This window comes from Salvelinus alpinus, chromosome 25 (assembly GCF_045679555.1).
Source record: "Salvelinus alpinus chromosome 25, SLU_Salpinus.1, whole genome shotgun sequence".
NCBI lineage: Eukaryota > Metazoa > Chordata > Actinopteri > Salmoniformes > Salmonidae > Salvelinus > Salvelinus alpinus.
Genome location: NC_092110.1, coordinates 28,804,334 through 28,821,646, shown reverse-complemented (window position 1 = coordinate 28,821,646; position 17,313 = coordinate 28,804,334). Strand labels below are relative to the sequence as shown.

General features: G+C 44.7%; 1 protein-coding gene across 1 annotated transcript in view; it reads left to right on the top strand.

Moving 5' to 3' along the window:
* Positions 1-17,313, top strand: part of ush2a (Usher syndrome 2A (autosomal recessive, mild)) — a 462,322-nt gene that overhangs the window by 312,868 nt on the left and 132,141 nt on the right. The window contains exons 45-47 of the mRNA XM_071365050.1: positions 13,652-13,869; positions 14,000-14,169; positions 16,161-16,416. Coding sequence (XP_071221151.1) covers positions 13,652-13,869; positions 14,000-14,169; positions 16,161-16,416 — 644 coding nt within the window. The remainder of the gene's footprint in view (positions 1-13,651; positions 13,870-13,999; positions 14,170-16,160; positions 16,417-17,313) is intronic.

The window sequence follows — 17,313 nt, the reverse complement described above, 5'->3', positions numbered from 1 at the left end:
TTTTCCTTTCTTCTTTCTGAGTGTGTGTGGAGAACAGGGGTTTCAGCTATCCAAGACAGATGAGATGGTTAAGTATCCATGAGGGCGTCTTGTTTCCCCTCGTTTCTTTGTAATGTAATTTCTTCCATGTTATTCCTAGAACCTGACAGCTGGTCCTGTGAACATAAACTTTTACCATGTTCCTTATCTTTGTCTATCATGTTCCCAGCTAAGGAATGTGTGTGCGTGCGTGTGTGTGTGCGTGTGTGTGTGCGTGTGTGTGCGAGAGACCATGATTTTGAAGTAATTTTGACCTTATATAATTTTACATGCTTAGCTAATACATGAATACAAGGAAAGACTTAAGAATCTTATGTAATCAATATTTGCGTGTGAATGTCAGACAGCTGATTTAATTGAAAGGAATATGACTTCATAATAATTATTAACAATCAAATGATCCTTATTTATATCCATATTCAGTTATGGTATTGAATTAAAGGGATTTCTTATTCATCTCTACGTATGTTTGTGTATGTGCGTGTCACAGGAGCACCTAAATTGCACCTAAATTGAGGAGGACGTGCTCGTGGTAATGGCTAGAGGGGAATATGTGGAATGGTATCAAACACAACATGGTTTCCATGTGTTTGATGCCATTCCATTCCCTCCGTTCCAGCCATTATTATGAGCTGTCCTCCCCTCACCAGCCTCCACGGGTGCGTGTGTATCTGTGTCCCTGTGTCTGCTGATATCCCTTATACTGTGTAGATTTTTTTCACTTAGTTTAAGGCGGTACAGTAATGCTAATGTTAACCGTGACAGAATTACAATAGGGAACATACAGTATTTCTAAAGATCTTTTTTTTTTTCATTACGTGGCAGATTACTGGAAATGAATTGAATACATTTCTACAGGGACCGAGCGTGCGGTCTTAACTTCCCTATGACCATAAACCCTGTAATTTGTCCTCTTTAACATCAGCCAGCCTGCTCACCTTCAAAAGCCTCATCATCTCCTTCCACAGACCTCTGCTATGTTAAAAAGAATCCCCCCATCTCCCTCCGCCTCCCACTGCCCCCCTCCCGGCCTTGTCACTTGATTTTGTTATTACTATGCTAACCAAATCCTTATAAATGTGATTTAAGGCTTGGTGGCACGCGTTCTTGTTTAGCCTTCTGCTGTGGCGATTTACGGTGCCAGGGAGAGGGAGGGGGGGAGGGAGAGGGGGAGAGGAGGTACGGAGGGAGAGGAGAGAGAGGGGGGAGAGGAGGGAAGGTCTCTCAAAGTATTCCTAACGTCCTACCACTACAACTATGGGTAGAGTGGTGTGGAGTGGTGTTATTGGAGTGAAGTGTTGTTATTGGGGTGGAGTGGTGTTATTGGAGTGAAGTGTTGTTATTGGGGTGGAGTGGTGTTATTGGGGTAGAGTGGTGTTATTGGAGTGAAGTGTTGTTATTGGGGTGGAGTGGTGTTATTGGGGTAGAGTGGTGTTATTGGGGTATAGTGGTGTGGAGTGGTGTTATTGGGGTGGAGTGGTGTTATTGGGGTATAGTGGTGTGGAGTGGTGTTATTGGGGTGGAGTGGTGTTATTGGGGTAGAGTGGTGTTATTGGGGTATAGTGGTGTGGAGTGGTGTTATTGGGGTGGAGTGGTGTTATTGGGGTAGAGTGGTGTTATTGGGGTATAGTGGTGTGGAGTGGTGTTATTGGGGTGGAGTGGTGTTATTGGGGTAGAGTGGTGTTATTGGGGTGGAGGGGTGTTATTGGGGTAGAGTGGTGTTATTGGGGTATAGTGGTGTGGAGTGGTGTTATTGGGGTGGAGTGGTGTTATTGGGGTAGAGTGGAATTATTGGAGTGGAGTGGAGTGGTGTTATTGGGGTATAGTGGTGTTATTGGGGTATAGTGGTGTTATTGGGGTAGATTGGTGTTATTCCAGTGTGTTCTAGCCTGCACCCGGAGAGCAGTAAAGCATCAATGAAATAAAAAGTACCTGCATCTTGAAATAAATTTCAATTGAAAAACTTAACAGCCCTTCAAATTGCAGAATTTAATACAGACCAGTAAAGCCTAAATAACACTCTGTGTCCTCTGTGCTGATAGAAGAGAAGGAGAGGATGGCTGGGGAGTCGAGGGATCAAGGGGTGGGGTGACATGGTTGTGGAGTGTGTGTGTGTGTGTGTGTGTGTGTGTGTGTGTGTGTGTGTGTGTGTGTGTGTGTGTGTGTGTGTGTGTGTGTGTGTGTGTGTGTGTGTGTGTGTGTGTGTGTGTGTGTGTGTGTGTGTTTGCGTGCGTGCGTGCGTGCGTGTGTGTGTGCGTGTTGACGTGCGCGAGCGCATGTGTGCATCCATTGTTGTATTGCTGTCTGAGGGGGAGTGTTCAAATTCAAGGTGACTTGATTGTCTCATGTGGTAAAATTATTTACAATTAAGGCCTCTACTGAGTCTCGGCAGGTTTAATGGAGACAGACAGACAGACAGACAGACAGACAGACAGGCAGGCAGGCAGACAGGCAGGCAGGCAGACAGACAGACAGACAGACAGACAGACAGACAGACAGACAGACAGACAGACAGACAGACAGACAGACAGACAGACAGACAGACAGACAGACAGACAGACAGACAGACAGACAGACAGACAGACCAGAGACAGGCAGTCAGAGACAGACAGGGACAGACAGGGACATGCACAGACAGACAGGGACATGCACAGACAGACAGACTGACTGACACATGCACAGACAGACAGACTGACTGACTGACATGCACAGACAGACAGACAGACATACAGCCAGACAGACAGGCAGACAGACGGGCTGGGTCTCTTTGCTTATTCCCGGCGTCTCCTGGACCTTTGCGGTAATTGAATCAGGGAGAGTGCTGAGTGGAGCAAGCATAAAAAGCTGTTAACCTAAAGGTCAGCACTGTGCATTGTTTATTTATCAGGGCTAGGAGGGAGACTAGTAGGGAGGCTAGGAGGGAGGCTAGTAGGGAGGCTAGGAGAGAGGCTAGTAGGGAGATTAGGAGGGAGACTAGTAGGGAGGCTAGTAGGGAGACTAGTAAGGAGGCTAGTAGGGAGACTAGTAAGGAGGCTAGTAGGGAGGCTAGGAGGGAGACTAGTAAGGAGGCTAGTAGGGAGGCTAGGAGGGAGGCTAGGAGGGAGACTAGTAGGGAGACTAGTAGGGAGACTAGTAGAAGGGCTAGTAGGGAGGCTAGGAGGGAGGCTAGGAGGGAGACTAGTAGGGAGGCTAGGAGGGAGACTAGTAGAAGAGCTAGTAGGGAGGCTAGGAGGGAGGCTAGTAGGGAGACTAGTAGGGAGAATAGTAGAAGGGCTAGTAGGAGGGCTAGTAGGGTGGCTAGGAGGGAGACTAGTAGAAGGGCAAGTAGGGAGGCTAGGAGGGAGGCTAGTAGGGAGGCTAGGAGGGAGACTAGTAGGGAGGCTAGTAGGGAGGCTAGTAGGGAGACTAGTAGGGAGACTAGTAGGGGGGCTAGTAGGGAGGCTAGTAGGGAGGCTAGGAGGGAACCTAGTAGGGAGACTAGTAGGGAGGCTAGTAGGGAGGCTAGTAGGGAGACTAGTAGGGAGGCTAGTAGGGAGACTAGTAGGGAGACTAGTAGGGAGGCTAGTAGGGAGACTAGTAGGGAGGCTAGTAGGAAGACTAGTAGGAGGGCTAGTAGGGAGGCTAGTAGGGAGGCTTGTAGGGAGACTAGTAGGGAGGCTAGTAGGGAGGCTAGTAGGGAGACTAGTAGGGAGGCTAGGAGGGAGACTAGTAGAAGGGCTAGTAGGGAGGCTAGGAGGGAGGCTAGTAAGGAGACCAGTAGGGAGACTAGTCGGGAGGCTAGGAGGGAGATTAGGAGGAGGGCTAGTTGGGAGACTAGTAGGAGGGCTAGTAGGGATGCTAGTAGGGAGGCTAGTAGGGAGGCTAGTAGGGAGACTAGTAGGGAGGCTAGTAGGGAGGCTAGTAGGGAGACTAGTAGGGAGGCTAGGAGGGAGACTAGTAGAAGGGCTAGTAGGGAGGCTAGGAGGGAGGCTAGTAAGGAGACCAGTAGGGAGACTAGTAGGGAGGCTAGGAGGGAGATTAGGAGGAGGGCTAGTTGGGAGACTAGTAGGAGGGCTAGTAGGGATGCTAGTAGGGAGGCTAGGAGGGAGACTAGTAGGGAGACTAGTAGGAGGGCTATTAGGGAGTATTGGCTGAGAGCGGTGTCATCTAGGATGAGAAGAGGGTTTGAGGTGGGTTATAGTAGGGGAGTGGAGGAGGAGAGAGGGAGGGAGGAGAGGGTAGGTACGGTTTAGGGAAAGGGAAAGGGAAAGGGGGATACCTAGTCAGTTGTAGAACTGAATGCATTCAACTGAAGTGTGTCTTTCGCATTTAACACAACCCCTCTGAATCAAAGAGATGCGAGGGGCTGCCCTAATCGACATCCATGTCTTTGGCACCCAGGGAACAGTTAGTACTGGTTGAGGGTGAGCTACGGTGAATGCGAGGCTACCTCCCCCTATCTCCCCCTCTGGTCCCGGTGACATCTGGGGGAGCCTTTAGCAGTTAACGTTAGCGCTTAGCAACGCAGCACGCTCTGAGCACGCTCAGTCACCTTGATCCGCCTGCCCTTGCCGAAGCACCATTACCCTGCTACTGTGTGTGTGTGTGTGGGACCATTACCCCAGTACAGTCGGATGTAAATGGGGGAAGAAAACATTACCTTCAGAGCATGGGACAGAAATATCAATCAAATCAGGTAGGGTGGAGGGAGAGAGAAAGAGAAAATGGAAGCGTGGAGAAAAGGTCATTTAAATTTTATTTATTTAACTAACTATTTGTTTAAATAGGCAAGCCAGTTAAGAACAAATTCTTATTTACAATGATGGCCTAGAAACAGTGGGTTAACTGCCTTGTTCAGGAGCAGAACAACAGATTTTTACCTTGTCAGCTCGGTGATTCAATCTAGCAACCTTTCAGTTACTGGCCCAACGCTCTAACCACTAGGCTACCTGCCTCTAAACACTAGGCTACCTGCTTCCGGTAAAGAGGGGGACACAAATCCCTGTTGGAGGACTCCCACAATCAGGAGAGAATAAGCCGGAAGTCTGGAATCCTCCAACCAGGATTTATTGAAAACCAGGACATTTATTGAATGTTTCATGAATTTTGCAACTCTAAAAGACTCCTTAGACCAGCGTTTCCCAAACTAGGGGTCGCCTGATTTGAAAATGCGAGATCTAGTTTTTATTTTGTTTTGTAAGTAACCTCTGGTAGCCGCTAGATGTGGTTGTAATAAACAGAGCGGTTTCTGTTTTCTTCATACAAATGTGTCTCTATCTTTTGAACGGTTTAAGCTACAAAAGACACTAAATATTATTTACAAAAGTATGCAAAATTCCAAGCTTCGGCTAGAGTGGTGTAAAGCTTGCCATTGGATTCTGGAGCAGTGGAAACACGTTCTCTGGAGTGACGAATCACACCTCACTATCTGGTAGTCCCGACGGACAAATCTGAGTTTGTCGGATGCCAGGAGAACGCTACCTGACCGAATGCATAGTGCCCACTCTAAAGTTTGGTGGTGGAGGAATCATTTTCTGGGTCTGTTTTTCATTTTTTGGGCTATGCCGATTAGTTCCAGTAAAGGGAAATCTTAACGCTACAGCTTACAATGAGGTTCTAGACGATTCTGTGCTTCCAACAAAAGTTTGGGGAATGCCCTTTCTTGTTTCAGCATAACAATGTGCACAAAACCAGGTAGATACAGAAATGGTTTGTCAAGATCGGTGTGGAAGAACTTGACTGGCCCGCACAGAGCCCTGACCACAACTCCATCGAACACCTTTGGGATGAATTGGAAGGCCGACTGCGAGCCAGGCCTAATAGCCCAACATCAGTGCCCGACCTCACTAATGCTCCTGTGGCTGAATGAAGCAAGTCCCCGCAGCAATGTTCCAACATCTAGTGGAAAGCCTGTTATAGCAGATACGGGGGGACCAACTCCATATTAATGCCCATGATTTTGGAAGGAGATGTTCGACGAGCACTGTTGGTCAGGTGGTGTATTATGACCCATTCACTGAAAAAGAAGACTCTCAGGAACACGTATTCTGTTTCCCTCAATCCACACAGGATTTATTAGAACAGAGTGGACAAGACCAAACTGGGGAAATGTTGTTTCTACACAGAATATCATACAAAATGATTGCTTGATGATCTTCTGAACTTCCCAATACCTTTCTGGTGCATTTAAGTCACTTCAAACCATACTTCCTTGAAACAAAAGTACTGTCAGATTTATTTGTAATAGACTGTCATAGCCCATAAAAATGTAAACATTGGCCTTTGATTACATAACTTTTTTACATGGTGGGGTTGCAAATGTACATATTTGTTTTTCAAAATGGGGTCTTGGGCCTAAAATGTTTGGTAACCACTGCCTTAGACTTAGTCAATGGACAAACTGAACACAGAACTCCCCTGACAGACCACACTCCCCCTAGTTAGCCCCTAACAGACCACACTCCCCCTAGTTAGCCCCTAACAGACCACACTCCCCCTAGTTAGCCTCTAACACACCACACTCCCCCTAGTTAGCCCCTAACAGACCACACTCCCCCGAGTTAGCCTCTAACAGACCATACTCCCCCTAGTTAGCCCCTAACAGACCAGACTCCCCCTAGTTAGCCCCTAACAGACCACACTCCCCCTAGTTAGCCCCTAACAGACCACACTCCCCCTAGTTAGCCTCTAACAGACCAGACTCCCCCTAGTTAGCCCCTAACAGACCACACTCCCCCGAGTTAGCCTCTAACAGACCATACTCCCCCTAGTTAGCCCCTAACAGACCAGACTCCCCCTAGTTAGCCCCTAACAGACCACACTCCCCCTAGTTAGCCCCTAACAGACCACACTCCCCCTAGTTAGCCCCTAACAGACCAGACTCCCCCTAGTTAGCCCCTAACAGACCACACTCCCCCTAGTTAGCCCCTAACAGACCACACTCCCCCTAGTTAGCCCCTAACAGACCACACTCCCCCTAGTTAGCCTCTAACAGACCACACTCCCCCTAGTTAGCCCCTAACAGACCACACTCCTCCTAGTTAGCCCCTGACAGACCACACTCCCCCTAGTTAGCCCCTAACAGACCACACTCCCCCTAGTTAGCCCCTAACAGACCACACTCCCCCTAGTTAGCCCCTAACAGACCACACTCCCCCTAGTTAAACCCTAACAGACCACACTCCCCCTAGTTAGCCCCTAACAGACCACACTCCCCCTAGTTAGCCCCTAACAGACCACACTCCCCCTAGTTAGCCCCTAACAGACCACACTCCCCCTAGTTAGCCCCTGACAGACCACACGCCCCCTAGTTAGCCCCTAACAGACCACACTCCCCCTAGTTAGCCCCTAACAGACCACACTCCCCCTAGTTAGCCCCTAACAGACCACACTCCCCCTAGTTAGCCCCTAACAGACCACACTCCCCCTAGTTAGCCCCTGACAGACCACACTCCCCCTAGTTAGCCCCTAACAGACCACACTCCCCCTAGTTAGCCCCTAACAGACCACACTCCCCCTAGTTAGCCCCTAACAGACCACACTCCACCTAGTTAGTCCCTAACAGACCACACTCCCCCTAGTTAGCCCCTAACAGACCAGACTCCCCCTAGTTAGCCCCTAACAGATCACACTCCCCCTAGTTAGCCCCTAACAGACCACACGCCCCCTAGTTAGCCCCTAACAGACCACACTCCCCCTAGTTAGCCTCTAACAGACCACACTCCCCCTAGTTAGCCCCTAACAGACCACACTCCACCTAGTTAGCCCCTAACAGACCACACTCCACCTAGTTAGCCCCTAACAGACCACACTCCCCCTAGTTAGCCCCTAACAGACCAGACTCCCCCTAGTTAGCCCCTAACAGACCACAATCCCCCTAGTTAGCCCCTAACAGACCTCACTCCCCCTAGTTAGCCCCTAACAGACCACACTCCCCCTAGTTAGCCCCTAACAGACCACACTCCCCCTAGTTAGCCCCTAACAGACCACACTCCCCCTAATTAGCCCCTGACAGACCACACTCCCCCTAGTTAGCCCCTAACAGACCACACTCTCCCTAGTTAGCCCGTAACAGACCACACTCCCCCTAGTTAGCCCCTAACAGACCACACTCCCCCTAGTTAGCCCCTAACAGACCACACTCCCCCTAGTTAGCCCCTAACAGACCACACTCCCCCTAGTTAGCCCCTAAAAGACCACACTCCCCTTAGTTAGCCCCTAACAGACCACACTCCCCCTAGTTAGCCCCTAACATACCAGACTGACAAACCAGTTTCACTTATGCTATGTTGAGAAGCTATGGGGTAACGCAAATTTCAAGGGGGTGAGGCTTTTCAAGGGGGATGCTAGAGTATCAAGTTTTAATGTCACGTGCACAATTACAGTGAAATGCCTTTCTTGCATTCTCCAAACCCAACAATCCAGTAATCCATATTAATGTAGGACAAAAAATAACATAAGTTAGAACAGAAATACATAAGAAATAAAAATAAGAAATAAGAACAGAAGAAAGTTAGAAGCTATATACAGGGTCAGTTCCAATACCAATATTATAATTTGCAGGGACACTGGATCGATAGAGGTAGATATGTATAGGGGTAAGGTGACTAGGCATCAGGATATATGATAAACAGAGTAGCAGCAGCTTAAATTATGAATGTATGTAAGTGTGTGTGCGTGTGAGTCAGTATAAATGTGTGCACATGCTATGTGTGTGTTCTGTTAGCTATTTAGCAGTCTTATGGCTTGGGGATAGAAGGTGTTCAGGAGCTTCTTGTGTCAGACTTGATGCACCAGTACAGATTGCCGTGCGGAAGCAGAGAGAACAGTCTATGGCTTGGTTGGCTGGAGTCTTTAACTATTTTCCAGACCTTCCTTTCACACCGCCTGATATAGAGGTCGTGGATGGCAGGGACCTCAGTCCCAGTGATACACTGGGCTGTCTGCACCACTCTCTGTAGCGCCATGCGATCGAATGCGGTGCTGTTGCCATACCAAGTAGTGATGCAGCCAGTCAAGATGCTCTCAGTGGTGCAACTGTAGAACTTTTTGATGATTTGAGGGCCCATTCCAAACCTTTTCAACCTCCTGAGGGGGAAGAGGGGCTGTTGTGCCTTCGTCACAACTGTGTGCGTGTGAGTGGACCATTTTAAGTCCTTAGTGATTTGGACACTGAGCAACTTGAAGCTCTCGACACTATCCACTCCGTCTATGTGGATGGGGTTGTGCTTGCTGCTATCACGTGATCAGGCATACAACCATCGTGTCGTCTGCAAAATTGATGGTGGTGTTGGAGTTGCGTGTGGCCTTCAGTTGTGGGTGAGCAAGGAGTACAGGAGGGGAATAAGAACACACCCCTGTGGGGCCCCCGTGTTGAGGGTCAGTGTGGCGGAGGAGATGTTGCCTCTGTCCAGTGTCTGTGTTCTTTTGCCCATCTTAATCTTTTCTTTTTATTGGCCAGTCTGAGATATGCCTTTTTCTTTGCAACTCTGCCTAGAAGGCCAGCATCCTGGAGTCGCTTCTTCACTGTTGACGTTGAGACTGGTGCTTTGCGTGTACTATTTAATGAAGCTGCCAGTTGAGGACTTGTGAGGCGTCTGTTTCTTGAACTAGACCCTCTAATGTACTTGTCCTGTTGCTCAGTTGTGCACCGGGGCCTCCCACCAGCTTTTTAAAATGATCAACTTGGATTAGCTAACACAGCGTGCCATTGGAACACAGAAGTGCTAATGGTAATGGGCCTCTGTACGCCTATGTAGATATTCCATTCAAAATTTGCCGTTTCCAGCTACATTTACAACTTTAACAATGTCTGCACTGTATTTCTGATCAATTTGATGTTCTTTTAATGGACAAAAAATGTGCTTTTCTTTCAAAAACAAGGACATTTCTAAGTGACTCCAAACTTTTGAACAGTAGTGTATATACATTTAAAAACATGAAGTGTGCATCTATGAGTTCCACGTACATGTCAGTACATACACAAGAAGGTCACATGGGGGAGAGGCGTTGGGCCGTGAGGTGTTGCTTTATTTGTTTTTTAAACCAGGTTTGCTGTTCACTTGTACTATATGAGAGGGAAGGGAGTACCATGCACTCATGGCTCTGTATAATACTGTACATTTCCTTGAATTTGTTCTGGACCTGGGGACTGTGAAAAGACCCCTGGTGAATGTCTGGTGGGGTAAGTGTGTTTGTCAGTGGTGTGTGGAAGTTGACTATGCTTCCTTGTAAACAGGAAGCAGGAGTACAGAGTCTGATTTGCCGAAAAGCGGACGAGGGAGGGCCTTGTATGCTTGCTTGTGGGTAGAGTGACTGTAACGATTGTCGTCTGGAGAAGGAGAGGAGGACCAAGGTGCAGTGTGGTAAGTGGTCATATTTTTTTTAATAAAATACGAAAACACTTGACAAACAACAAAAACGACAAACGAACAGTCCTGAAAGGTGAAACAAAACACTAAACAGGAAACAATCACCCACCAACAAAAGTGGGAAAACAGGCTACCTAAATATGGCTCCCAATCAGAGACAACGATAGACAGCTGCCTCTGATTGGGAACCACACCAGGCCAAACACACAGAAACAGAAAACATAGACCTACAACATAGAATACCCAGACATAGAATACCCACCCACATCACACCCTGACCAAACTAAAAATAGAAACATACAAAGCAATCTACGGTCAGGGCGTGACAGTGACAGTGGTCTAGGACTTTATCACCCCTAATTGCGAAGGAGACGTGTTGATGGAAGTTGGGCGTCACGTGTCTTAATGAATTAAAATTGCTGGCGACAAGACAGGATGTTTTATCCTGAGGTGGAATGTATACAACAGTCAAGATAACAGCTGAAAACTCCCTCGGGAGGTAGAAGGGTCGGCATTTGACCATCAGGTATGGAGAAAGGCCTTTAGAGGAGACTCGTTGGTCTTCCATATTTTTATCTTTATTTAGACAGTGAGGAATGTAGATGTAGAGGGCTGTAGTTGTAGAGGGGAAACCGTGAGAAAGTGTCTGGGGTGGGATTCGGTCCTATGTCGCTGCTAGACAACATGTGCAAAGTAGACTGCAGCTCTACCGCTGTGTCACGCTTCTGCAAACTAAGGCCTTCAGAGCCTTGTTATCGCCCCTTGTTTCATCAGCTCACCCTGCAATAAAGAAAGTGTGTGTACATATGTGTGTGTGTGTGCATATTGTACATCGATGTGTGTGTGTGTGTGTGTGTGTGTGTGTGTGTGTGTGTGTGTGTGTGTGTGTGTGTGTGTGTGTGTGTGTGTGTGTGTGTGTGTGTGTGTGTGTGTGTGTGTGTGTGTGTGTGTGTGCATATTGTACATCGATGTGAATGTGTGTGTGCCTGCATTCCTGTGTGTAATTATGTTTTGAGAATTATGTTATCAATGTTCATGAACTTAAATGAATCTACTCAGTCTGCAACCCAGAGTTTGTAAGATTCTGGTTGAATGATACAGACAAGAGTCCCAGCTTACAATAGTCAAAATGTTTATTCACGGGAACGTTGCAACATCAAAAATGCAACCCAGTCTTTATAACACACACAAACAAGTTCAAATCTTAAGCTACGCCTTGCTCAGACAGTCTGTGTTTTTCCACTACACAGATACATTGTTTAATCTGCAACATGTTTCATAATCTTCTGCAAGCCTAACAGTTTCTCCCGTCCACGGGTGGAGACAGAATGTCCTGTAAGGAACACAGTAGTCCAGCTTGTCTGTCGATAGCTCCTCTTATCATTTGTTTCACACTTGCACCCTGCTTACATACTAAAAAGGAACAAAAGGTCCTTGTTCTAATTCTGAATAAAACTACACACATCATCAGATTATAGTTTTATGATTCTAATAAATTTCATACAATTATATGGTTTCAGAGTGGAATTATTTAAACATTATCTTTAAACATATAAATTATTTGATCAAATTATGAAAATGACCGGAGCTGTCGTACACTAGATGTGTGTGAAGGATTCCTTGTTGTGTGTGTGTGTGTGTGTGTGTGTGTGTGTGTGTGTGTGTGTGTGTGTGTGTGTGTGTGTGTGTGTGTGTGTGTGTGTGTGTGTGTGTGTGTGTGTGTGCGTGCGTGCGTGCGTGCGTGCGTGCGTGCGTGCGTGCGTGCGTGTGTGGTGAGAAGCAAGGAGATGAGAAGAGAGAGTGTGGCGGAATTCTCATTTGACAACGGAACGTCAAGAGTGACATCACAAGGACAAACAGTGATTTGGAGGGCCCTATTCCTGGGATTAGAACCGAGGGCACACACAGCGATGTGCAAATCAGATCATTTAGCGAGTGCGAGGGGCCAGCAAAACGTTCGGGCTTTTCTTCCTTCCACATTGATGAAATAATAATCCCTCTTTTTCCTTTGTTCTTTTCCACTAAAAGGCTGTAGTCACTGTAACAAGAAATTAGGTTTACTGAACAAAAACTAAAATGCAACATGTAACAATTTCAACGATTTTACTGTGTTAAAGTTCATATGAGGAACTCAGTCAACTATAATGTATTAATTAGGACCTAATCTATGGATTTCACATGACTGGGGATACAGGTATGCATCTTTTGGTCACAGATACCTTAAAAGAAATGGGCCTCACAATGGGCTTCACAATGGGCCTCACAATGAGCTTCACAATGGGCCTCACAATGTGGCTTCACAATGGGCTTCACAATGGGCCTCACAATGGGCCTCACAATGGGCCTCACAATGGGCTTCACAATGGGCCTCACAATGGGCTTCACAATGGGCTTCACAATGGGCCTCAGGATCTTGTCATGGTATTTCTGTGCATTCAAATTGCCATTGATAAAATTCAATTTTGTTTGTTGTCCGTAGCTTTTGCCTGCCCATACCATAACCCCACCGCCACCATGGGGCACTCTGTTTACAACGTTGACATCAGCAAACCACTCGCCCACATGACGCCGTACAGTACGTGTTGTGAGGCCGGTTGGATGTACTGCAAAATTCTCTAAGACGATGTCGGAGGTGATTTATGGTAGAGAAATTAACATTAAATTATCTGGCAATAGCTCTGGTGGACATTCCGGCAGTCATCATGCCAATTGCACAGTCCCATAAAACTTGAGAGATCTGTGGCATTGTGTTGTGAGACAAAACTGCACATTTTAGAATGGACTTTTATTGTCCCCAGCTCAAGGTGCACCTGTGTAATGATCATGCTGTTTAATCAGCTTCTTGATATGCCACACCTGTCAGGTGGATGGATTATCTTGGCAAAGGAGAAATGCTCACTAACAGGGATGTAAACAAATTGGTGCACAAAATTTGAGAGAATTAAGCTTTTTGTGTGTATGGAACATTTCTGGGATCATGGGACTAACACTTTTTAACATGTTGTGTTTATCTTTTTGTTCAGTGTAGTTTTGTAACACCTGTCCTAGACCTTAGTAGACAGACTGGGTTTGGTGTGTAAGGTGTTCAGGAAAAGAGGAAAAAATCAAACCAATCAGGTTGGCAATCATGAGAGCGAGAGTAGGGAGTTTGGGAACCATCTAACCCTGTGTTTATTGTTGTCCATTTTGTCTCTCTCTCCCTCCCTTTCTTTCTCCCTCTCTCTCCCCCTTCCCTCTCTCCTGCCCCCACTCCCACCCTCTAGGTCCAGGTCCTGTGGACCCCCCTGTGGTGTCAGCCCTCCAGTCGCATAGTGTGTCAGTCTCCTGGGCCCCCCCAGCCCAGCCCAACGGGGTGATCACCCATTACACTCTACACCTCACCTCCACCCTGTCCCTGTCACACATCACTGCTACAGTACCAGGCAACACTACCAGTTACAGCCTCTATAACCTCCTGCCCTACCAACTCTACAGGCTGCAGGTGGGTGGGAGTATGGTTTGGTGTGATGGATGGATGGATGGAGCAATAATACAATAATAACACCTATTGATGATTAAACACATTAAAGTCTATGCCTGTCTAACTGTATTGTCCTCTGTCGTGCTGTTAGGTGGAGGCCTGTACCCCGGCAGGGTGTACTCTCTCTGTGGAGTCCCAGTCCTTCCATACCCCCGCTGCCCCACCGGAGGGGGTCCCAGTTCCCCACCTCTACTCTGACACCCCCACCTCAGTACTGCTGTCCTGGGGAGCCCCGGAGAGGAGCAACGGAGAACTGGAGGGGTGAGACATCATAACAAGAGATGATGGCTTTAATAACACTCTATTCCCCATGGTGTGCTCTACTTTGGACAGCATCATGTGGCCCTCGTAAATGTGGCCATAGTAAAACATAGTAAACCATAGTACAACATAGTGAAACATAGTAAAACATAATAAAACATAGTAAAACATAATAAAACATAGTAAAACATAATAAAACATAGTAAAACATAGTGAAACATAATTAAACATAGTAAAACATAGTAAACCATAGTAAAACATAGTGAAACATAGTAAAACATAGTAAACCATAGTAAAACATAGTAAAACATAGTAAACCATAGTAAAACATAGTGAAACATAGTAAAACATAGTGAAACATAGTAAAACATAGTAAAACATAGTAAACCATAGTAAAACATAGTGAAACATAATAAAACATAGTGAAACATAATAAAACATAGTGAAACATAATAAAACATAGTGAAACATTATAAAACATAGTAAAACATAGTGAAACATAATAAAACATAGTGAAATATAATAAAACATAGTAAAACATAGTGAAACATAATAAAACATAGTGAAACATTATAAAACATAGTAAAACATAGTGAAATATAATAAAACATAGTAAAACATAGTGAAACATAATAAAACATAGTGAAACATTATAAAACATAGTAAAACATAGTGAAACATAATAAAACATAGTGAAACATAATAAAACATAGTGAAACATAATAAAACATAGTGAAACATAATAAAACATAGTAAAACATAGTGAAACATAGTAAAACATAATAAAACATAGTGAAACACAGTGAAACATAGTAAAACATAGTGAAACATAATAAAACATAGTAAAACATAGTAAAACATAGTGAAACATAATAAAACATAGTGAAACATAATAAAACATAGTAAAACATAATAAAACATAGTAAAACATAGTAAAACATAGTGAAACATAATAAAACATAGTGAAACACAGTGAAACATAGTAAAACATAGTGAAACATAATAAAACATAGTAAAACATAGTGAAACATAGTGAAACATAATAAAACATAGTGAAACATAATAAAACATAGTAAAACATAATAAAACATAGTAAAACATAGTGAAACATTATAAAACATAGTGAAACATAGTAAAACATAATAAAACATAGTGAAACATAATAAAACATAGTGAAACATAATAAAACATAGTGAAACATAGTAAAACATAGTAAAACATAGTAAACCATAGTAAAACATAGTGAAACATAGTAAAACATAGTGAAACATAGTAAAACATAGTAAAACATAGTGAAACATAGTAAAACATAGTAAAACATAGTGAAACATAATAAAACATAGTGAAACATAGTAAAACATAGTAAACCATAGTAAAACATAGTGAAACATAGTAAAACATAGTAAAACATAATAAAACATAGTAAAACAGAGTGAAACATAATAAAACAGAGTGAAACATAATAAAACATAGTGAAACAGAGTGAAACATAGTAAAACAGAGTGAAACATAATAAAACATAGTGAAACATAGTGAAACAGAGTGAAACATAGTAAAACAGAGTGAAACAGAGTGAAACATAGTAAAACAGAGTGAAACATAATAAAACAGAGTGAAACATAATAAAACATAGTGAAACAGAGTGAAACATAGTAAAACAGAGTGAAACATAGTAAAACAGAGTGAAACATAATAAAACATAGTGAAACAGAGTGAAACAGAGTGAAACATAGTAAAACAGAGTGAAACATAGTGAAACATAGTAAAACAGAGTGAAACATAGTAAAACAGAGTGAAACATAATAAAACAGAGTGAAACATAATAAAACAGAGTGAAACATAGTAAAACAGAGTGCACTATATAGGGAATATTTAAATGAACTACAACCGAAAATGTTATGAATTTCAGTTTCCATCTGTGTTCTCTTCCTGTCTAGATTTGCATATTACATGTTTTATAATAATTATAATTCCTATCCATGTGTTTGTAGATGGGTGGTGGAAAGGAGTGTGAGAGGCACCCAGCAGGTATCTACAGTGGTCAGACTTCCCCCGTCCCCTCCTCCCCTCTCCTATCTGGACCACTCCTCAGCCCTCAGCCCCTGGACCTCCTACCAGTACCGCCTAGTGGCCAGCACACAGGCTGGATCTAACACTAGTGCCTGGGCTAACATCACCACCAGACCCTCTCGCCCTGCCGGTCTAGTCCCACCACGGGTAGATGTGCTGGGACCGGACTCACTGCAGGTTGGTGGTTGTGTGGAGGTGTGGGTGTTGTGACTTTAGTTTGGGTTTTGGTGCTGTTACTAAGCCAATAACAGACCATGTCTCAGCTAACCAGCCAATAAGATGTATGTACCTCAAGTTGTGGTTGACATTCTTTGAAACACTAGAGTACATAGACCAATGTCATATTGGTATTCATGCTTATATTGTGTTTAGTCATTTTGAACAGTTCCCTCCCTGAGCTCTCTCGCTCTCATATAACGCACACACACACACTTACAAAACGCACACACACACACTTACAAAACGCACACACACACTCTTACAAAACGGACACACACACACACACTTAAAAAATGCACACACACACTTACAAAATGCACACACACACTTACAAAACGGTGTTTCAGACAGTCACTAAACTCAAGGTCCCCTTCAGGAAGTAGGCAGGGTCACGACCCTGTCTGTAGTGAATTCCTTCCTGTCGGCCATATTAACAAGACTCTAGCTAAGTATGAATGAAGACATCTAAATGAACCCATCACGTCCCGCCCACACACACACTCATGCACACATACATTCATATGCACACGCCCCTGCACTAATGCTAACTGTATGAAAATGCTAATTCCTGTCATCATTTCAGACACAACCATGTCGTCACGATGCTTTAGGGGTCAGAGGTCATTTGTTTCTTAGTGTTTCTTCCTGGTTCAGCACAATTACACGCTTCCTGTTTATGTCTGACTGTGGTAATGCAAAAAAACAATCGTGTTCACTGAGACCCAGGTATAACTCTCTCTCTCGCTCTGTATTAAATTGCAATTTGTTGTCAGGAAGCATGGAATGAATACGTATCAGATACCAGCACAACTGCTCTCTCCATCTACTGATCTCTCTCTTTTTCTCTTTCCTTTC